The following is a 22982-nucleotide window of genomic DNA, read 5'->3' as shown; positions in this document are numbered from 1 at the left end:
CACACAATCTGGGATTTGTGACAGTTTGCCAAAGCTAGATAGAGTTGATTTTGTTTTTTATTCACATAGAGTTTTCAGAAAAGTTTAGCTCAGTGCAAACAAGTTTGTATGAGGCATGCATAACTTCAAGAAAACTATAAATACTTCAGACTTGATAAAACATAATTAAAAAATATTTTCATATGCCGCTTAAAAATGATATACATTGAAACAAGACTTCACTTTCCATATCTTCTTCTATGCAAGTCCCATTATTATAAAACACTCTAAATTTGTTGCCTTCGCTAAACTCCTATGAACTCTTATGAACTCATTTGATGTATTTTTTTTTCTTTTTCTTTTTTTTTTTTTGGTTTTTTCGAGTCATTTGATGTATTTTTTAAAAAGCAAGCTGGATATGGTTCATATCAATAACTCAAGCACTCAGGAAGTGGAGGCAGTGTGTTTGAAGCTGGCCTGGACTACACAAAACAAAGCAAATGCCAACAGTTTTATTTCAGTGTTAAAAAAGCTAAAAGCATAATGATTTCCCTTCTTTCCATCATGTATGAAAGTCACTGGTGTCCTTCGCCATGAAGCTGTCCTAAATGCAAGTGCTCATCAGCACCGAACTTCCCTCTATCCTCCTGTGTACGCCCTACTCACTGTGCACGTCCCCTTGTGTGGGGCTGTAGTCTCACACTTCCAGCTACCTTTAGTCAACGGTTATCATCATGGCTTCTTTCACAGAATCAGCAGAAGCTCAACAGCAGCCTTCACCATTTACTCACCATGACATCGAATAAATCACCAACCTCACCTCATCTTCTTATGCAGAAACGATACTTCACATTATCCCAGAGGGCAGAGTACCACACTGTTTCCAGGGAGGCCATGATCACATAACTTTCAGTACAGAATAGGGTTACAATTGTTCCTTTTATAATCAGTTACTAACAACCTCCCTCTTCTGCTCCTCCTCCAATTATAAACTATCTCTCCTACTTCCTCCTATACATACTGTTTCTCCCTCCTGTCCTTTATTCCAAGCTGGCTCAGAACAAGACTATCCCAACTCCACCTATTGAGTGCTGGGGTTACAGCTGTATGTCTCCATGTCTAGCTTATGTTGTTAATTTCTTACTCAGCCTAATTAATAAACTGAATTTTATCATAGTTGAAATATGTATGTGGGCTGTGCAGAAGTATATGTAGGGTTCAGTATTATCCAATGTTTCAGGTATCCACAGGAGGCTGTTGAACGCACTCCACACAGATAAGGGAACTAACATAATCCTTTTCTTACAGTTTAGATTTTAGGTTTGGAGAATTAATGTTAGAGCAGGGCCTTCAAGATGGCTTGATAAAAGCAATTGCTGTGCAAGTCCGATGACCTGAGCTCTGTTCTCAGAACCCACACAAATGCTGAGAGAACTAACTCCACAAAGTTGTCCTCTGACCTCTACAGGCATGCCACGGCACGTGTGTGCGCATGCACTCACACCCACACGCACAAACAACTTTAAAAAAAAAAAAAAGATTGTCAGAGCAAATCTTGTCCCTTAAAGCTGCTTACCTGAATGTATTTCCGCTGGGTTTCATCGTTTAAAACATGTGCAACATGCTTGGAAAAAATCTTTTCCCTGCCAGTTCTGGCATGGATACCAACCATAGTGACACCAATAGGCCAAGGAGCATTCCCAATGGCCATCTGCAGGTACGCATCATTCGCCTGAAAGAAAGTTTAAGAAATCAGAAAGACAAAAAACATATAATCTTTATTTCAAGTATTGCATAGCCCTTCCTGGCATACTTTTTATCTACCTCCTGATGAAAATATTGTGTTCCATTACTCAAATCAAGACATTCAAGCATGGGATGACTTACTGCCCTGCCCAGAAATACAAAATGCCTGTGGAAAGAGAAGCCAATGCTAAGCATGCAAGAAAAACAAACAACCCTTTCAAGCCTTTGTGCACTGGAAAGTAATGCATTTCAGACTGGAATAGCAGGTAGCTGACTTGACAAGCTAACAGAAACTCTATTTTAGATCCGGTCTTCACCGATGTGGCTGGAAGGTAGACAGAAGCTCGCTAGCCTTTCACCATCCCACCTGCAGTCACACAGCACATCACACAGCACTATGGGTTCTGGAAGCAGTGTGTATTGGACGGGGGTGCTCTATCTGCTGGGATGGATAAACAGACAGGACACAGGTTTACAAGTCAAACGGCTGAAGCATGGCCAGCATGAGAACAGCATTTTTTCACTTTGATCCCCAAATTCCCCAACCCAAGTCTCCCACCTGCCAAGAGCCTTAAAACAAAAGCTATGAAAAGTCAAGACAGAAACCAGTAAGACAAATGGCTTGATTTTACAGTCAGGTCTGGCTAGCTGTGAGAAAGGAGGGGAAAACAGAACAAAGAGCAAGTAACTTCTAAAAGATCTCCAAGGACTTCAAGAAGGCTTCAGATATCCTATCCAAATCCCAACTGTGTGGTGTGTAAAGTGGGTGAAAACACAGCACCACAGTGAACTGGGAGATCACCGTGTACCCTAGAGAGAGCGGCAACCTGTTCTGCAACACATTTTAGAGTTTCATTTTATAGTGAATTCTGCTTTTTTTTTAATCACTGGCTCTCATGTAACTTCAAAACAGGACTTTTAATAATAAATCTTCCAATTTTCAGTTTCTCTGAAATTTCAAAGAGAATTTTCCAGCACATTATTAAAACTGGTTCTTTCTGTCATTTATACAAAACAAGGTCTCACCTGGTTTTGATATACACCATGAGAATAAAATAATGGAAAATGTATCGACATTACAATGTTTTCTGCCATCATGGAGGCCCTGGCCATGTGTTACCATGCAGTCATCCTTATTAAATACCATGGAACTGGGAGGGGGGGGAATATGATCAAAATATGTATGAAACTCTCAAAGAACTAAAATTTTAAAAAGACATGCAATTAACAGGAACTAAGAATGAAATAAAAATGTTTTCACTGAAACAACTGGCTTTATTAAGAGTAAAATCACTTCAGTAAGCCAATGCTCTCATCCAGAAAACAGCAGCCACCCGAGAACGCCAGCAGCCCCCCCCCCCCCTCCGAGAACGCCAGCAGCCCCCGAGAACGCCAGCAGCCCCTTTTTCCCTCTCTAGCGCTCCAGGATCACTGCGATTCAAAGAAACCTTCGCTCTAGGCTTCTTGGGAGGCTCAGCCATTAGAAGCCTGTCCTCACTATTGTCTCATGGGTAGCCAGAGCCCTTCTCTCCCTTCTATCAACTAACATCCCTCCAGCGTCCCCTTCCAAACCCTCTTCAAAAGTCCTGGACCCTAGGGTGCTTTCCCCAGCACCTACCCCAGAAGCAGTCACAAGTGAAAACCCTGGAGTGAATGAGAGCGGCCCTCCCCAGTGGGCCCCTGCACTACCACAGTGTTGTAAGGGTGGAGACGAGTCCGGGCAGCCTTCCAGGCACATTTCCCACAGAAACAAAGCACAGGTGAAGTCCGCTGACTCAGCAGTACGGTAGTCCACATATATTACAGATTAAGTGGGCTTCTGTGGCAGTCTGAAGAGCCTTGTTCCTAGGGGAGGATTCGTTCCATGCCATAATCAACTATTTATACACTGAAATTTAATCCCATCATAAAAGAACACTGCCTGTGTACAGCATATGCTCTGAGGAACCTTTTAACCCAGTTTTGCAATGACTAAGAAAATACAGTTGTGGTTTGAAGTTTGTTACTCAATGCCAAGAGAAGAAAAAGGCTTTTTTCCTACTAGCTTGCTTCACACTCATTCTTAAATGCACTATGCACGATCCTTCCCATTCCAAATACCCATTACATTATGACATAATTTAGATAATGGTCACAACAGCTGCAACACACAGTCTAAGAATTTACCTTTACATACTCTCTCTGCAACATGAACTTTATAATATCTGTTATTGATTCTTTAATATCAGCAGGAAGATTCTGAAAAAGAAAAAACATAACTAGTTTTGGAAGCTACTAAATGTAGTGAAAACTACTTACTCTAAATCTATATACTGATTAAATAAAGAAAAACAAGCTGGGTGGTGGCACTGCACGCCTTCAGTCCCAATACCCGGAAGCAGAGGAAGCGGATCTCTGTAGAGATCCTGTAGGCCGGCCTGGTCTACAAAAACTAGTTCCAGGACAGCTAGGACTGTTACAAAGAGAAACCCTGTCTTGAAAAACCAAAAAAAGAAAGAAGACAATCACGTGCTAATGAAGTACTTTCCAGAAGCCTTACCCTTTTCCGGAGCTTCCTGAAGAGCGGCCTGAGGTAGGACTCGGTCTGCTTCTGGGTAGCACTGTTCAGTTTGCCCTGCACGCTGCGTTTCACATAATCCTCTCTGGCATTCAATTCTTTAGCCCAAACGCCAAGAAGAAACTGTTGACAGAAAAAGTTAAGGCTGCAACGCCACCCAGTGGTTCGGGTAGAATAGCTCCCTAACAGAGCGAAGGTATACAATCATTCTTAGAAGACGATCTCGCTGATTAAATTGTCATCAAGTAAGATTAAATTAACAGCTGTTTGACGTGTTTCAAAGTAGAAAACACCCTAGTTCATATATCACAACATGTGAAGATGGTCCGTTTCTTCAAAAAAGAGCCATCGAATTCCTTAACACTGTATTTTTACTTGTACTCGTTACACATAGTTCAACTAACCTAGATTTATCATCTATACCTGCGTTTCTCAACCAGGGGGTCTCAACAGGGGTCACATATCAGATATCCTGCTTATCAGGTATTTATTATTCATAATAGCAACAAAATTAAAGTTATGAAGTAGTAACAAAAATAATTTTACAGTTGGGGTCAACACAACATGAGGTTACATCATTAGGAAGGCTGAGAACCATATTATACACATTTTGGTATTTGATCAATGTTTGAAGTATGTTATATATTACTTAGACTTTCTACCTACAGAAAACAGAAAATTTAACTAAAAAATCCCACCAACACACCCAACTAATGGTAAAGGAAGAAAAAAAGGAACAAACATAAAACCATGATCCACACTTCTCACCCTGGAAAGCTGCCCCAGGCTTGGGCTTAGCTGCATTCTCTTTGCAGAGCAGCTGACAGTGAAAGTGATGCATTCAGACACGAGGACAGCCTGTCAAAGAGGAAAGCTGCGCGCTGCTGCCCACACTGTCTAGTTCTATACTGTGTCCTAAACATATTCTAGAACCTTGACAACTAAAATGTTGTATTCAAAACATAAGTACCTTAGCTGGGTAGTTACAGCACACACCTTTAATCAACCACTTGGGAGGCAGAGGCAGGAGGATTCCCTTGGTCTACATTCCAGCCTGGTCTACAGAACAAGTTCCAGAACTGTTGTGGAATAATCCTCTTATATACTATAAAGATTTGTCACTCAAATTGGTTTAATAAAATGCGGACTGGCCAGTAGTCAGGCAGGAAGCATAGGGAGGGCGACCAAATTAAAGATGACAGGAGGGGCTGGAGAGATGGCTCAGCGGTTAAGAGCATTGCCTGCTCTTCCAAAGGTCCTGAGTTCAATTCCCAACAACCACATGGTGGCTTACAACCATCTGTAATGAGGTTGGGTGCCCTCTTCCGGCCTGTAGGCATACATGCAGACAGAATATTGTATACATAATAAGTAAATAAATAAATATTTAAAAACAGGAAGGAGAAGGGCAGAGTCAGGAGACACAGGCTGGACGCAGAGGGAGTAAGATGGGAACGCCATAATGAGAAAGGGTACTGCCACATGGCAGAGCAAAAATAAGGAATATGGGTTAACTTAAAATGTAAGAGCTAGTTAATAATAAGTCTGAGCTAGTGGGTCAAGCATTTATAAATAATATTAAGCCTCTGTGCGGTAATTTGGGAAGCGGCTGCCCATCACTTGGGACTGAGCAGTTGAGACAGAAAAAAACTTACGCCAACAAAGAACAGTCAGGACTACACAGAGAAACCTTGTCTTAAAAAAAAAAAACATAAATACTTTAATAACAAACTAAGTAAAATAAAAATGTAAATACAAATAAAAACACTCTTTGCATTAAATCTCCCGGTATATGAACAAATATTTAAATGGATTTAGGATTTGACCACACTCTACCTAGATAACTACAAAGAAATGCTGACAGCAAGTACAGAATTAGTAAGTCAGCAAAAATAAGCAACTAGACACAGAACTCAAGAAATGAACCTTGCTGAAACATTAAATCTGTTTACTTTTGCATTGTTAATGCCATTCCCCCACCCTCCAATAATAGCCACTGGATCACCTCGGTAGCACTTCTCTCTAGGGTACTTACAGGGGACAGGAGACCTCACTCTACTGCAGAGATCATTTTACGACTTTTAAGGAAAGTACCATAAAGAAGGTAAACACTCATTAACCACTGTATAGATAGCAAGAGAGGCTCCAGCGGCACAGCCAATTAGTGCCAGGTACTTACACAACAAGTACAAATGTTGACAGTTACCCTGCCTGAAATATATCCTCAAATGTAAGACTGCTTCTTACATGTCCACAGTGCTCTCCTTCCCTAAGTACATACCTTTAGGAACTTGGTGATGATGTCCATGTCCTTATGATCGTCACCTTTCCCTAAGGACTCCCCCAGGGCCTGAAGAGAAAGAATAATTGTTCTGTTCACTACCGCAGAGCAGTTTTTCAAAGGTGTATGAGAGTGTGTGCATGACCAACAACAGATTAAAAGAGGCTTATCACACATATCGGTCCATTTTTATTTTAGAATTTGTTGAAACTTCTAGACAAGTCATGCCCAAAAAAACCTGCTGCATGTTTCTATTTGGAGACTGTGCTGCCTTTTATGAATTGGAAAGATAAGAAGAGTCAGCAAGAAGGCTCAGTAGGTAAAGGCAACAGGTGTCTGACGAGGCAAGCCTGACAACCCGAGTTCAAGTCTCAGAACCCAATAAAGGTGGGCAGAGAGAATCGAGTCCACACCACACAGTGGCAGGTGACCCCTGCCAAACATGCACACACCATATATGCCCACAATGATAGTTCAAAACATCGTAAAGGCTTTCATTATTTTTAGCTACGTATCTCTGTTTGGATATGTGCGTGAGAGCAGGTGTTCACAGAGACCAGAGCTCAACAAGGGTGCTGGGAACCACACTTGCAAGAGCAGTGCACGGTATTCTTAACAGCTGAGCCACCTTGCTGGCCCCAATTTTGTAAATTTAATATAAAATATCAGTGACTGTTAACAGATCTGGGCATTACCCAGGCAGGTAAAAATGGCCTAACGTCGGATTGTGCTGGTGGTGACAACACCCTGTGGATGTGGATTATAAGCCACTCAATTATATACTTTATTTGGGTAAACTGTATAGGCTGCAAATATCTTAAGATTGGGAAGGAGGGAAGGAGCCTGACTGACAGTGATTGCTCAGTCCAGTCATTTAGGCAAAGGTTACAAACCACCTTAAGCAAGTGATGGGAAGAAAAGGACAGTCAAAGGACAACCTTCTCAACCATGATCTCTAGTGAGATCACTACATGTGCCGGAGCCAGAAACTAAGAAAACAGAAATAACAGCTTATGTTGTATTCAAGAAAAAAAACCTGTAAGCTGTATTTGTTACACCCTAGTCACTTACATGAGGCAATATTGTTTCTTCATAAAGACTACACATATTCTACATGCAACACAGTGACAAAATCAGTGCTGGGTAATGGCAGCAACGCAAGGCACAGCCCCTCATGTGCTGCTAGTAGGGTTATATACTGGGACACCATGCCAGAGAGCAGCTTGGCTGTACACAGACAAATTAAATATGTGTGTTTAAGCTCCATGATTCTGCTTCAGTCCTTGTCTGTGGCTAAGAAGGAGCTGAGAACAGCCAAGCTGTCCACTATAACAAGGACACTAAAATACAGGAATGCCATAATATTTAGCCAATTCAAAGAAAAAAAAAACACAACATGGATCTTAACAGTATGCAATAAGATAAAGATTACACAACATGGTTATTACGTTATCCGTGCATAAAAACTGCGGTCTTTAAAAAGCACCACAGCAAGTGAAAGGATGCACATCAAACATTCCAATGATGATTTCTAACGGCGGGAAGTACAGAAATGTAAGTGAATGAGAAAAAGAAAAACAGAGACCTAAACCAATAAAGCGCCTTCAACGACAATGGAGTACGCTGTGCAGGAACACTGCTCCCGAGGAGGAAGAGACGCGGCAAACAGCCGGGGCTGGGGTAGAGATTACCTCTAATTCTTCAATGGTGGTGTTTTCTTCATGAACTTTCAAGTCATTCTGTGTGTCCTCCTCTCCGGGTTCCTGACCACCCACAATCTCATTCAAGTACTGCTGGTCAATCTTGTCCAAAGCTGCTTTCAGATCATTCCTTAAGCCCTACAGAAGGGGAGAACCAGAAGGGTGCCTGTCAGGAAACCTCACTGGGTGTGATATGTGATCTTCCGCTGATATCAAGTACACTCCAAGCTGAGTCACAGCTCAGTCAGCAGAGTGCTTGCCTAGCATGCACAAAGCTCCCCAGTACCCTAGACACGAGTCATGGGAGGTAGAAGCAGGAGGACCAGATGAGTCAGTTCAAGACCAGCCTGGGCTACATGAGAACTTGTCTCAACTCCCCTCCCAAATCTCACCCCGAAAAGTACATTGCATGTTAAGAGCTTGTCAAAACTAGGGACTCAAACAAATCAATGCAATATACTGACACTAGTATCACTCAAAAGTTAATTATGATAAACATATTTAAAACAATGTATTTTAAAACAGCATTATCCAATCTAATGCTAGGAAAAATGAAAACAGACATGAGTTACAAATCTAAAAATTTGTATCATTAATGCCACTATGTTCTAATAACAAAGCTTCCCCCCTCCATTTCCTCTATGGAGGACAGCAGGCCCTCAGAAGACAACAGCCAAACAGGACAGGGCAAGAAACAAAGAGAGAGGGCAAAGACCCTCTCATGTGGAGGCTAGAAGGTACCCAAGGGAAGAGAGGTGTCTCGGGAACAGGCAAAGAAGTCGGAGATCCACCCGCTCCCACTGCGGTGGATCCCCACAAGAACACCAAGCAAGGGTCCACTGTGTCAATCCATTCTCTCGTTTGTTTTGAAGAATGATGCTAGTTTACTTGAAGCACAATTTCAGAACAATGGCATGCTTGTATTACTGCAATATTTATTTGAAGATTCTTGTAATTTGTTTTTTGCAACCTTATAATGGCTTTTATAAGAAAAATTATTGATCTAGCCTCATATTTTTAGTGATTTTATTGTTCGAATAATGCACACATGGTATGTTTCTTAATGTAAGGAAAAGACAGCTTTTATCACGATATATTAAAATAATTTCTACTTTGGTCCCACAAATGTTTTAAATATTTGATTTTATACTACACAAGAATCATCTTCATCTAAGACAAGCTGAGAACAATTTGTTTCGCCGTGTACACACCCTTTGTTAATGGTAGATTTGGTGTAAGAATTCACAGGTGAGCATAAAAGAAAATTCATAAACAAATACTTCAGTGAAATGCCATTGGGCATGTAGTTCCTTCCTTTGGCTCATTCCCCAGACTGTCTTCCATAGGATGACACTAACTGGATGCTGTATGAAGTACTATTTATACCTGTTGAATTTCTACCTTCTCAAATTGTGGATGGGTCAATCACGAAATTCTTATAATTTACTATGTTATAAAGTATAAGAGTGAATAAGCAATTGGATTTTTAATTATTACAATGTAGCCAAAATATAAGACTGTTAAATTAATCTTAATCTATTAGTTTATCACATAGTTTTTCATATAACACAGGACAGAAAGTTTGCTAGAGTTAATGAATAATAAATCATAATTTTGATATTTAATTTATTTATTAATTTTTGAACTCCTAGACATTATTGGAAGAATACTATAATTTAGAGCAAGTACAAATGTGCTTTATATTTTGGCAGAGGAGATTAAACAAGAGGAATAGAAAACAGTATATACCATTAGTACTTCAAGTAAGATATACCTTGCTAGCTGTTTAGTTTAATTTTATAAGTGGCACTACTATGTTTCATTGTCTTGTCAGTGCATGCAGGATATTTAACAATTTCATCCAAATATCACCTTGCATTTATTTGCTGATATTTTGTTTGGGTTGCTGGTATGCATGACATTTTATAATGAGGTTTATTGCATGCTTATAGTGAAGTATATATAGAAACATACATGGTTACCCGCCTATTACTTTGAGAATTAGAAATATCAACATTCAGTGTGCTCTTATAGCATTGCTATTTTTTAAAAATACAAATTATATTGCTGTATCAACAGAAACAAGAATTCTGTATCATTTAAAATATAAATTATTCTAAGAAAAGACAGACAGACGGACACTGGGTCTCATGAGAAGCCCCCAATCCATTTTACCATGTCCTACAAGTCAAACCTCATTTCAACCACTCTTGAACTCCTTTACATCAATGGAATAAACCTGGTGTCTCTTTAAGCTTAGGCTCTAAACTTGTTTCTACCAAAGTATCAAGTTCCACATCCAGTGTATTTCCTGGCTTGGGTATTTAACTAAAAAGAGAAAGGGGTCAGCTCCTTAAGCACTGGCTGTGAGGTGAAAACGGAAGATGCCATGCGGTAGTGGTTGACAGCAAAAGTGATTGGTTCAGACCTATGCTGTGTGTGAGGCTTCAGAACTTACTTTTATTAGCTGCAACATTTGTAAACTAGGAATAATTCCTCCCACTATATAGACTCCTTACAAGAAGTAGTTGTTGCTTTTTTATTTAACTTTACAGTGTGCTAGGACTGTTCCCAAAGCCTTGCAAAATACAAAGTTCCTTCAAAGAGTTAATAAATGCACAGTGTAATTTCATCAGCTACTGTAGCACGGTAAGAACCTGAAAGATGTTAGACTCTTAAGGTTGTTATACTAGAGGTGTCGGAACATTTCCTACCAACATCTCATCAACACAGAGAAACACTCAATGCTATTACTTTTAATTTAGCAAACACTGACTACTTGCTCTATGTAATGTACAGGACCAGGTTCCAAATGGTTACCTCATTTAATTCTCAAAACACCCCAGTGAGCCGGAGGTCCCACTGTCTCTGTTTCAGAAGCAAGACTGGAAAAGGTCAGAAGACTTGCCGCTGGTCCACACCTAACCATTCCACTTCAGGAATAGAATCCATACCCTTATCCCTATCTGCCGTCCTCAACCTTCACAAGTGAGGCCTCAGCCACAAATACAAAAACAGAACAGCCCCTGACCTCCAGGATGGGCTACGCATGCACAGAACTCTGGCATCAGTGAAATACACTACGTGCGCCAGCAGAGATTTATTGTAGGAACACAGAGAAGGGAGCAACTAATTCTGATGGGGACTGCGGATAAGTTAAAAAAAAAAAAAAAAAAGGAATTCTTGCATTGTGTCTAGAAGAACAGAGGACTATCTCCAGACACATTTTGGAGTGAGCCTCAGCAAGCACATCATTATAGACACAGAAGTCCACAAATATCCCAGGGACTGAGTACCACAGGGCTGACTGGCACTGCTAGGATACAACACAGAAAGTGGTGTGGAAAGGAGGAAAGCAGACAGGAAGCACAAACTAGCAAACAAAACACGTGGAACAAGCCCACCAGCTGGCCCCCAGCTACCCCACTGCTCTGACTGAGACTCCAAGCCAGCAACCACTTCTATCTGAAGTCACTTCTGTCATGAAGACCTTAGGCAAGGGTCCGCCTAGCCTAGCCTAGCCCATGAATCGTCAGAACTGAGTTTGTCTAGTGTCATTAAAGTTATAAAATAACCAGGGAAGACTTGATATTAATAATTGCTTCACAGCACCAAGTTTTGGAACAGTCTGTTACACAGCCACAAACAACCACACACACCTTTCAGTAATTAACAGTTAGCGGATAAAACATTAACGAAGCCCCAGAAGAGCTGAACAAGCACAACCCTAACTGACATGTAGACCCAAACAGCCAAAGCAAAGCTGCATCCTTTCAGGAGCGCGCGGAAGAGAGCAGATGCTGAGCACAAGCATAGCCACAGCCTCCATGTAAAATCTACTACAACGGCTACTTCTAGAAGACACAGAGCATCTCTTCAAGTCCTTGGCATATACAAAGAATTCTCAAACAGAACACAAAACTTACAACCATAAGAAAAATTTAAAAATTACATTTCAAAAAACAGTCAACTGTGACTTCATCAAAATTTAAAACTTCTGCTCAGCAACACTTCATTATAAACATACATAAGTAATGCACAGGCTAGGAAGAAATAACTCCAAAGGGCTTATACACAGCACATATAAGCAACTCCTAATTAATAAAAAGACATTAGCCAGGTGGTGGTGGCTCATGCCTTGAAACCCAGCACTCATCTACAAGCTAGTTCCAGGAGACAGGACCATCTTACAGAGAAACCCTGTCTCAAAAAACCAAAAGACGGATGGATGGATGGATGGATGGATGGATGATAAACAAACAAACAAACAAACAAATAAACAGATGTTGATAAAAGACAAATAATTCAATTAAAAACTGAACAAGGGGATTTAATAAACCTGTGACGGTTAATCTTGTTGATGGACTTTATGGAAACAAATCTCTGAGTATAGCTATGATTATCTAGACTGGGTTAAGTGAGGCTGGACACCCACACATCCCATGGCCTGTGGTCCCAAACAGAACAAAGAAGAAAAAGAGGCAAACATCAGCACAGCACACATCCCTCTGTTCCTGACTGTGTGTGCAATGTGACTGATGGCCTCCTGCCCAACTGAACTATATCCCTCGAAAGTGCCACCAAAATAATTAACCTTAAGCTGCTGTGTTAGGCGCTATGTCATAGTAATGACACAGCACAGACACCGTACAAAGGAAGGTAAGTATGAAAAGATTCTCATTTATCTTCAGTCACTAGGGACATGAGATTTTACACACACGAGAGAATGGTGAACAATCCCATACGCTGATCTTCAGAAATGCCTGGCACTTCTTATACAGCACACGTTTAGTCTCACCACTGAGAACGCTGCTTGTAGCGAGTACTAGTACTGAGAGTGGGGAGACCTCTCCCCCCTCCACGAACCACTGCATGTGCACATTCAGGGTAGTTCTATTCACAGCGGCCCAAAGCTAGAGATGAGCACCCATAACTAAGCATAACTGTCCTCCATAGCAAAGATAGCACTTTAAAAAATGTCATGCTGAGCAAAAGAAACTAGATAGTCACTCTTGGGTCTCTCCATATGAAACACTAAAAATGAAAATACAAAAGCAGGAAGCAAAACTCAATTCACGGTGTCTTAATTCAGAAAGGTGCTGCCTGTGAGCAGAGACGGGACACAGGCATTGGGTGATAAATATATTCTTTATCCTTATATGCTCACGTGTATTTGTTAAAATAGACTGAATGCAATGCCTAAGTTACACTTCCCTTAAAAACAGTTATTTCAGCAGCACTAAGCAGACACTATTTCCTCCTATTCGCCTACAATATTGCGATCAGTCAGATCTCACTCTGCCACAGCTCCTGCAGTACTGTCCATACCCACACTGTTCCCGTCCTCGCCTACAATAACACAATCCGTTAAAGCCCATCTACTCCAGCTTACATGGTGCCGTTCTGTCTGTAGCTTTGACTTCTCACCTTGTTAACTTCAGGTGTAAGAATCTCTATCTTTCTTAAACGTTGGAAAGCATCATAATCGGTTTCTCCAAACAGTCTAATTGGTTCTCCTCTTTCTCTCAGTCTTCTGATGACCTATGAAAATATACAAAGGAGACTTCAAAGAGAGAAAAAAATTAAATATCTCAAAACAATTTGCATATACGTATCTTAAAATGAAATCTAAGTTTATAAGTATAATATAATTACCCAAATAAATGTTTCTAAGTGAAATATAAAGTCCTTCAATTTTTTAAAATGTATTTGCGAGGGCAGACAACCATGAAGCATGTGCAGAGGACTCAGTTCTCTCCGTCCACCACGTGGGTCCCAGGGAACCAACTGAGGCTGTGAGGCTCCACAAGCAAGCACGCTGAGAGTCAGTATGACAGTCCCAAGATCCTTCAAGCAAATCTTAATCATCTATCTCATAACAGATATTTGTGAATGAAAGGGGAAAATACTTTAAATAAAACACTATTTTGACTTAAATATCCCATATATTATTTTACAAAAAAATTCCTATCAAGTCGTCTGACATAGGAATCTATAATGCAAATCTAAAGCAAGCCCTTAATATAAGCATCCAGTTTCTACAGACACACAAGACGCCCATAGACTTGTCAGAACATAGCATAAAGGACACACTGTTGGCCCTCATCTCATGTGATTATGACTGCTTAGGCCGTTCTAAAAGCATGTGTGGATACATACTTTAGTGTTCAAACACTATTTTGAAATATAGATTGTTTAAAAAAGCAAAAATCTGGTCAGGTGGTGGCAGCACATGCCTTTAATCCCAGCACTTGGGAGGCAGAGGCAGGCAAATCTCTGTGAGTTCCGGGCTAGCATGGTCTACAAGAGCTAGTGCCAGGACAGACTCCAAAGCTACACAGAAACCCTGTGTCAAAAAACAAAAACAAAAAAGCAAAAATCTGTATTTGCTTTTCCTGGATTTATACAACAGACATGCTATATGTTATGATGACACTTTAAGCAACAAACAGTTTAGGTCCTGTCTTAGGTAGGGGAATATGTGCAGGAGGTCGGTCACAAAAGATTAACACGACGATGGGGGAGGACAGTAAGAGCAGAATAAAGGTAGGCACTGCGATACCACAGTCAAACCCAGATCCTGTCCTCACGTGAGAAATGACTTGTGATTACAACGGCCACATGTAATACAGTATGGGAACTACGTCAGATCTTGACCTGGCTGATAGCTACATGGGTTTTGTTTTGGAATTAGTCAATACACTGCACATACACATATTCTGTGCTTTGAGTAAATATTTCACTTAAAAATAAGAAACAAAATATGTGCCGGGCAGTGGTGGCGCACGTCTTTAATCCCAGCACTTGGGAGGCAGAGGCAGGCGGATCTCTGTGAGTTCAAGACCATCCTGGTCTACAAGAGCTAGTTCCAGGACAGGCTCCAAAACCACAGAGAAACCCTGTCTCGAAAAAGCAAAAAAAAAAAAAAAAAAGCAAAAAAAAAAGAAAAGAGAAACAAAATATGCAATCGAGAAAATAAAGGTTTATCTAAATTAAAAAATAAGAAAATAAAAATCATGAAGAACTTCTTTATAACTTTATCTGGATAAACTTTCAAATCTCCTCCAGCTTTCATATGGTAGCTTCAAGAGTCAGTCTACATTTCCTCGAAGGCCTCCTTCCTTCTCTGTGGTGTCCACGTGAATGAGGACTGAAATATAACCTCCCAGTGCACATTCGCCTTCCTCACTGCCTTTCCATTCAGTCCTAACCACAATTAGACACGAAAACACGCACACATATTTATAAGGCATCACAAAAATGAAAGATCACTGAGTCAGAAATTTAAAGAACCTAAAATATAAAAAGAATTGAGTTTACATTACAACACCATTACCAAATGGAAACTATTAACAACAAAGCAAGCAACTATAAAATATGCAATACTTACGACATCTATTTAAGTAGGGATTCCCATCTATCTGGGATTATATGACAGTAGTTATGCCTAAAGGCAGGGAATAAACTATCTGTCCTCAAAAAATGTATAAGAATTCTATCATTCTAGAGACAGAGACCCACATTGGAGCAATGGACTGAGCTCCCAAGGTCCAAATGAGGAACAGAAGGAGGGAGAACATGAGCAAGGAGGTCAAGACCGCGAGGGGGGCACCCATTCACTGAGACAGTGGGGGCTGATCTATTGGGAGCTCACCAAGGCCAGCTGGACTGGGACTGAAAAAGCATGGGATAAAACCGGACTCTCTGAATATGGTGGACAATGAGGGCTGCTGAGAAGCTAAGGACAATGGCACTGGGTTGTGATCCTACTGCATGTACTGGCTTTGTGGGAGCCTAGCCAGTTTGGATGTTCACCTTCCTAAACCTGGATGGAGGGGGAAGGACCTTGGACTGCCCACAGGGCAGGGAACCCTGACTGCTCTTTGGACTGGAGAGGGAGAGGGAGGGGAGGGGGTGTGGGGAGTGGGAGGAGGGGAGGGAAAATTTAAATTTAAAAAAAAAAGAATTCTATCATTGGCCGTGTGGTGGTAGCACACGCCTTTAATCCCAGCACTCAGGAGGCAAAGGCGGGTGGATCTCTGTGAGTTCAAGGACAGCCTTCCAAGGAAGGAAAAAATCATGGTGCGGTGCAAATACATGTTGAGAAATTAAGCAGACATTAAAAGCTATGTAGCACTAAAGAAAAAGAGGGAGAAAAGTTACTTAGAGCTATGTTTTAATTTGAAAATATGGACCAGGAAATAAGGAAAGATGTAATAAATAGCAAAAGGGTATCATTTAAACGATTTTGATAATATTTAGTATAATTACTTAGATTGTGTCATGTATTTAAAATACACTCTCTAAAAGAGAAAGACTACTGGCTGGTGGAGTAAGGCACTTGATGCACAAGTCTGGAGGCCTGGGTTTGAGGCCTGGGACCTATGGGAAGGTAGAAGGTGAAAACCAATTGCACAAGGCTGCCATCTGCCTTCCACATGTGTGTCCTAACACACACGCCCACACACTCACACAATAATGATAAAGTGTGTATGTGGAGGGTGTTTTATTCATGTTTTCCCTGTGTGTAGGTCTGTGTACATGTGGGCCTGGAAACCCAATTCTGGTCCTCTGGAAAAGCAGCCACGCCTTTTAACACCTAAGCCACCCCTCCAGTTCCTGTTTCATTCTGAAGTAAGAATATTGTCAAAGGAAGCAGAGATTTAGAAGTTCATGAAAAAACTGTCTGGCCACAGAAGATTTTTAAGTCGAATCATCTCATTTTGGAAATACCAAAAGTTATGCAAATCCAGTACAAATGTTTTTCTTTCTAACTATAAAATACTCAAATATAACCTTACCTCTTGCCTAGAAAGAGTCATGGGTAGTTTTTCCTCTGCTAGTTCAAGTTCCAACACTGGATTTGATGACGTCAGCGGTTTCTGGTCTTCCTCTTTTGGCTGTATCTAGGATAAGAGCCCAAAGAAATGAAGTTTAAACTTACAAGGCATGTCTACTCGCCAGCTATGGCCTTAGCCACCCATGGAGGAAGAGTGGTTAGCCTGAGGGCTAACTTCCTGTTGCTCTGCGCAGGCCGCGGAGCAACCGTGCATGCTTTCGGAGCTGCTCAGACACCGGTTCAGGAACATGACACGAGGAAGGCATGCACATGGGCGAGCGCGTTCTTGCTACAAAGGAGTGGATAACTACAACCGCTTCTGAGGCAAAACCTAAGAGCGCTTAAATCTAAACTCAATTTCTCCCCAGATGCTACAACAGCCCACCTTCGTCTTGAAAACAATCACTCTGTCTCTCCTCTGTGAGAAATTCCCCTCCAGGGTAAGCCATTGCTGCTTGCCTGTACAATGGAGGCTAAGGAACTGCTTCCCAGCAGCCTGTGGGGCACCAAGCCACAGCACGTCCTGTTTTGCTTCTTCAGACGTATTACTCCAACCTCGGATAAACCACACCCTAGGCATGCTGAAGAATGCTGAGGGCTGTGCACACTGGATCACAGAATGAGCTGCCAACCTCGAAGAAAAGGAAGGAAGCCTGCAATGCCACCCAGGGAGCACAGACACTTTTGCTCACAGGAACCGACAGGGGGCAGCGTTTTCATCTATTTTCCATATTCGGGCAGCAGTCTCAGTCACAAACTGAGAAAACTGAGTCCAGCAACTATAAACCTCACTGTGCAGCCTGGAAACATCCTGAAGTGTGGTTTCCATTCAACCACAAAATAAGTTTAAAATTCAGAAGTAGGACTAAGATTCAAAACATAAAGATCAGCTTTAAGAAACTACTATTCCATTAAGAAAGTCTGTACAATAAAAATCATGCAATTCATAACACAATAGCTTCTGGTTAAAGGTAAAGAAAAAGAGAGATAAAAATTAACTTTTTGAATACTTACACAGGTCAGTCCAGCACCAGCCTTAACATGGTGTCTGGCCTCTACAAGGGAGCACATACTTTACTGCCACTACTGGGGGGGATGTTAAAGAGCAAAGCCACCCCTCTCTTTAATCACGTAGTCAGATGTCTTCGCTCTAGGAGCTGATGGCCACTGACAGCCTGGGACAAAGACCTAAGACATCCTGCAGTTGGTTTCAAGGCTGTCGCCAAAAAAAAATATTTTGCTTCACCCCCTTCTCCTTTATAGAAGAAACAGAAAAACAAAACCAAACAAAACACCCTGCTCACATCACCAAAAGGACCTACACAAAGCGAAAGTCACACTAATTAGACTATTACCCTACCTTCTCCAAAGGTAGCAAAGGTTCACACTTACAGATCAAGTCAGCAGAGAAATGTATAATAAAGGATTCTCACTCTAGGCCACGCCTGGGCATGATACTGGGCAAGCAAAATATGAGAACCCTTCTTTCTACATTTCTGCTCAGTGTTATTTATAGAAAACGTCTTTTACTTTCCTAAACTAGAAGCAAATAAAGTATCTTTACAGAAAACTAACAAAATACAAATAGAAACTTTTAAACATCTATCTTTAAAAATATTCCTTTGTATTCCAACAGTAAAAAATAAAGCCAAATGCATATGGAAAGCATTTACATTCTTCATGCTTTCCTCTAGAAATGCTATAAATTCATTTCCAGAACTTCCGCCATTCCATGCATTCCACCAACAAATGAATGACTGCGTATATTTCGGTCAGCCCGTTACCTGTGAGCTAAGAGTCAGCTAGTCTGCTGGAAGACGACTGAAAGGACTTCTCGGCCTTACAGGTTTTCCCATCCCCGTGAGTGCCCCAGACATTATCAGCTTGAAAGACTGTTTCAGTCATGAATCTAAAGGTCACTAAGGAGGCCTTTCTGAGAGCTCATTTATTTAAAATTCTTCTTCTGACTAAGAGACTATACAGCATCACAAATGTTTCCTCATGTTTAAAAGAAACAAAAGCATACAAAGGGTAAGTATTCCATTAGACAAGAGTACTAGCTGGGCCTAAGAGGAATTAACAATAATACTAACATAAACCAACCGCTTAAAGTACTCAGGAGGAAGCTGCTAATACAATCAAGGCTGAATGAATAAAGTGTTTTGAGTTTTTTCAAAACACATTATTTTATTGGGAGAGGTAGGGGAGAGTGGTGGTGGAGATGAAGATACAGCAGTATCAGAACCAGGGCTTAATTAAAAAAAAAAAATTCAAGCTTCGATCTCAAGCCAGTTCATGCTGTCCACAGAAAGCCAAACCATTCCAAGCCAAAAGTCATGCACGTATTTTCCTGAATTCAAGATCTGTTTTTTTAAGCCAAACCAAAACCAAAAACTCATACCTCTCCAGATGGCTTCTCATTTATAGGCTAATGTATAACATTGATAAATTGAACAGAGATCAATAATTTTGTTATTTAGCAACAGCTGTATAAATTTAAGAAATGTTAGATTTAGCATAAAACCTTGAACTTATACCTTATAGCCACATCTTTCAAAATATGCTTCTTCTTCTTTTTTTGCAAGTTCACTCCGCTTGAAATATTTTTTATTTTCCTATCAAAGTAAAAAAAAACAAAAACAAAAAACAGTAAGTTAATAACGTATCCTTGACAGAAATGCATGCCCCATAGATAGCAACACTCTTGAAAACACTTTCAGTTTCCAAGAATTTGGTCATGTTTTTAGTCTGGAGATCATCACACTGAGACCCTGTGTTCTGATGTGTGATAAATTTTCAACTATTTCTCTTGAACTGTAATAGGAGTTCTCACAGCAAAGAGAATATACCAAGTGTATTTTCAAAATGTTTTTCCTTTTCATTCACTTTCCTAACATCTGAGAGTTCACCGACAATTCTACAGATTTACGATGAACAACACAGAGCTATCCCTTTGCTGTTTTCTCCTGACCAGAACAGAAATTACGGCGTACAGCGCCAGCTCAGGAGCTCTCATCAATATGGGCGCTGAAAAGAATGTGTAAGGTCTCCTCCCCTGGAACCAGTCTCACCGTATCAATTCTGGGTTTTGCTTGTGATAACTCCTCCTTGGCATCACATGAAAATCTGACTCAAAATGTTCTGGATTAAGCAGCATTCCATAAAAGACTATAAACTTTCAGAAGATGCCACCTTTACAGTTTACTAAACGTCTCAAGCATGCAGAAGGGCTGGGTCACGGGCCAAAGGTTCACATAACTTTTAAGAAACTGCTCATCTACTTTCCACCTGGTTACACTGTTTTAATGTCCCAACAAGACAGAGGAAATAACCATTAAATAAATGACAGACTGAAGACAGGTACAGGACTGCAGCCCTTGGAAGGCTGAGGCATCACTTCAAAGTCAACCTGGATGACAAAGCAAGACAGCAGAGCACGAGCTGACAGAGAGGAGGGGAGGGAGAGGGCGAGGACACAAACCAACTGGCGGTGACTCCCCACGGCCGAAACAAGCAATGCTAGTCCGGCAGTGGCTGTGGAGAAGGTCTACCGGATCACATTCTTAACTGGTGCCTGGTGCTGCCATCTCAAGGTTCACCCTGGACACCATGGTGGATATGCTTCATCAGAAGCTGCCATGAGCAGCTATAAGACTCACGAACGGTTTCAAATACTTCTACCGGTGCAGCCAGAAATGCTGCCGAGGATTTAAGGCAAGTTCATGACCCAAGGCAAGTTCAGAAATCAAGAGGAAGGGGACCCGGAAGCTGTCATGAACTGCTTGGATAAGACCACAGAGAAACACCTTGGCGACACAGGGAAATCCCATGGTCCCTACTTCCTGGAGCTCTGAGCACCCAGCAGTACCTTGTACAGAACAGGAGGAGACCAGGCACCAGCAGCTGGCTGATGTCACCCTGGCTGGGTGCAGTCAAGTCCACACCCACCAGCATCTGGCAGGCTATAGAGAGAGCAAGGAAATAGCTCGCTGACTCCATCCTGCCCTGGCACACGCAGGTCTGGGTATACTAGCATCTGTCATCTATACAGGCTGCATAGGGAAAGCAAAGGAGTTGCTGTCAACTCTGAGGCCACCAGAGTGAGGAAATGGCTGGGATCCCAGAGCAGAGGGCGATCAGAAGTCGAAGCCGGTGGTCAGCACGCTGGGCCGGGAGTGTTTCCTGGTATGGCTGAAATAGTGTAGGGTGCCTATGCCTAAGCATTAGTGAAGGCCTCACCACTGTGCGGCTAGGGACACGGACACACAGTGACAGGGACATGAACAAGAACACACACATACGCACCCCTACTCAGATTCCTGGTGTTACCTTCCATCTGGAGGATTGGTGATCTGCTCCCAATTTTCTCTCCTGGAATTTTAGGTCGCATCTATGCTCATCTCTCTGGTTCCTGATCATCCCCCTATACACACCCTACTAGGCTATTTCCAATCTATCCTGATTGCCTTGTTGTTGATGAGCCCAAGGGCCCCTGCCATGCTCCCTCATCCATAAATATAAATGTCCTGTCTCTGTCTCTCTGAAACACACACAACTTTTATTCATCAAAAGAAACTATTAATGAAATAACAGATAGCCCAATCTATTAACCCACTCTATTACCTAGCAGTTCTAAAGAGATTAAAACAAAGCTTCCCGAAGGTTCGGAATTTGCACAATCTAATCTTAGAAACAGCTCAAATACTCATCACTAGGAAGATGGCTAACTGGGTCTATTCAGACAACAGAATGCAACTTCAGAAATAAATTTAAAAAAATACATGCAGCAGAATGAGAAATACTCAAAACACTCTGATCAAATGAGGCTCCATATAAAAATGTACATCCTATTTATGTGAAATTCTACAGCAGGCGAAACCAAGGTGGGAAGACACCGGAGCCGCACATAAAAACTTTTGTACACAAACAAAAAAAAGAGTAACAGATAAGCAGTGAACTCTATGACGTGTGCCAGACTGCTTAGTAAAGCGTACTGCCTCTCCGCAACGTGATCTGGAACGTCTCATGGCCCGAAGTTGTTTTTATTACTCTACCTGCAGCTGGTGTCGGTTAGGAGAGCAAGCGCTGAAGTGACCCAGACCAGGGTTCAAACCCACTCTTCCTAGCTACTGGTTGACAACCTGCCCCAGTGTGGCAGATCAGTCAACCCCACGCCGGGACCAACTCCTCTCAGTCCATCACCCTTACCCCAACACCCAGCCACACACAAGAACACGAGCCTCGAGTCCAAACTCCACAGCCAAAGGACCCTCACCACTAGCAGGTTCCTGTCCTCCACCAGCTGCCGCTTCCGCAGAATCTCCGACTTGAGGATGTCCATCTCGCCGCCAGTGACGGCTCCACTTTGCCGTCACGGCTTCTTGGCTGTAACTTCACCCTCGCAGGCGGGACGAACCGCCCTACAACCGGAGCCCAAATATCAGAGGACAACAACTACCGGAGCAGCTTCCGGCGGAAGTCAAGATGAACGAGAGGACAAAAGGGAGCAGCCTCACGCCCATCCCCGCCGACGCCAGTGAAGTCGCTGGGTATTAGTGCCCCCTAGCGTCACCCTCCGGTTACTCTCTTGTGATTTTGGTAGACAGGTAGAAAAGAACAAAAGCCAGGCGTCCTTGTCGGTTTGTCTCCTTTTTAATTGTTACTGTGCCCGTTGAATCTGCTTGTTTGAAGGCTCCTTGTAGACTTCTCAATTGTGTAAGGCAAGATCTTATTAGAAGTTTGTTTCATATTTCTCGCGTTACTGGCATGCCAAGAAGTTGAACATACTAGTGAATGAGAAAAATATGAATAATACTAGTTTCAAAATGGCAGTATTCATTAATTATCTGTTCAATGTTCTGTAATTTTATGCTGCTTTCT

The 22982-nt window shown here is 41.7% G+C and overlaps 1 protein-coding gene across 2 annotated transcripts in view; it reads right to left on the bottom strand.

Annotated features, from left to right (window-relative positions):
* Prpf18 (pre-mRNA processing factor 18) overlaps positions 1-22556 on the bottom strand; it is a 33071-nt gene extending 10515 nt beyond the window's left edge. The window contains exons 1-10 of one of the 2 annotated variants that reach the window (XM_041630822.1): positions 22378-22556; positions 19640-19717; positions 19504-19530; positions 17065-17169; positions 13691-13804; positions 8255-8401; positions 6564-6632; positions 4265-4405; positions 3892-3963; positions 1556-1711 (exon numbers count right to left, since the gene is read on the bottom strand). In XM_041630822.1, coding sequence (XP_041486756.1) covers positions 1556-1711; positions 3892-3963; positions 4265-4405; positions 6564-6632; positions 8255-8401; positions 13691-13804; positions 17065-17169; positions 19504-19530; positions 19640-19717; positions 22378-22443 — 975 coding nt within the window. In that variant the 5' untranslated portion in view covers positions 22444-22556. The remainder of the gene's footprint in view (positions 1-1555; positions 1712-3891; positions 3964-4264; positions 4406-6563; positions 6633-8254; positions 8402-13690; positions 13805-17064; positions 17170-19503; positions 19531-19639; positions 19718-22377) is intronic. The other variant, XM_041630823.1, reaches the window with a different exon arrangement.
* Between the last annotated feature and the right edge of the window lie 426 nt (positions 22557-22982).

Source organism: Microtus oregoni, unplaced genomic scaffold (genome assembly GCF_018167655.1).
Source record: "Microtus oregoni isolate MIOR12 unplaced genomic scaffold, Mior012 000035F_ref0000213, whole genome shotgun sequence".
NCBI lineage: Eukaryota > Metazoa > Chordata > Mammalia > Rodentia > Cricetidae > Microtus > Microtus oregoni.
The sequence above is the reverse complement of the archived record's forward strand: the minus strand, read 5'-3'. Positions and strand labels throughout refer to the sequence as shown.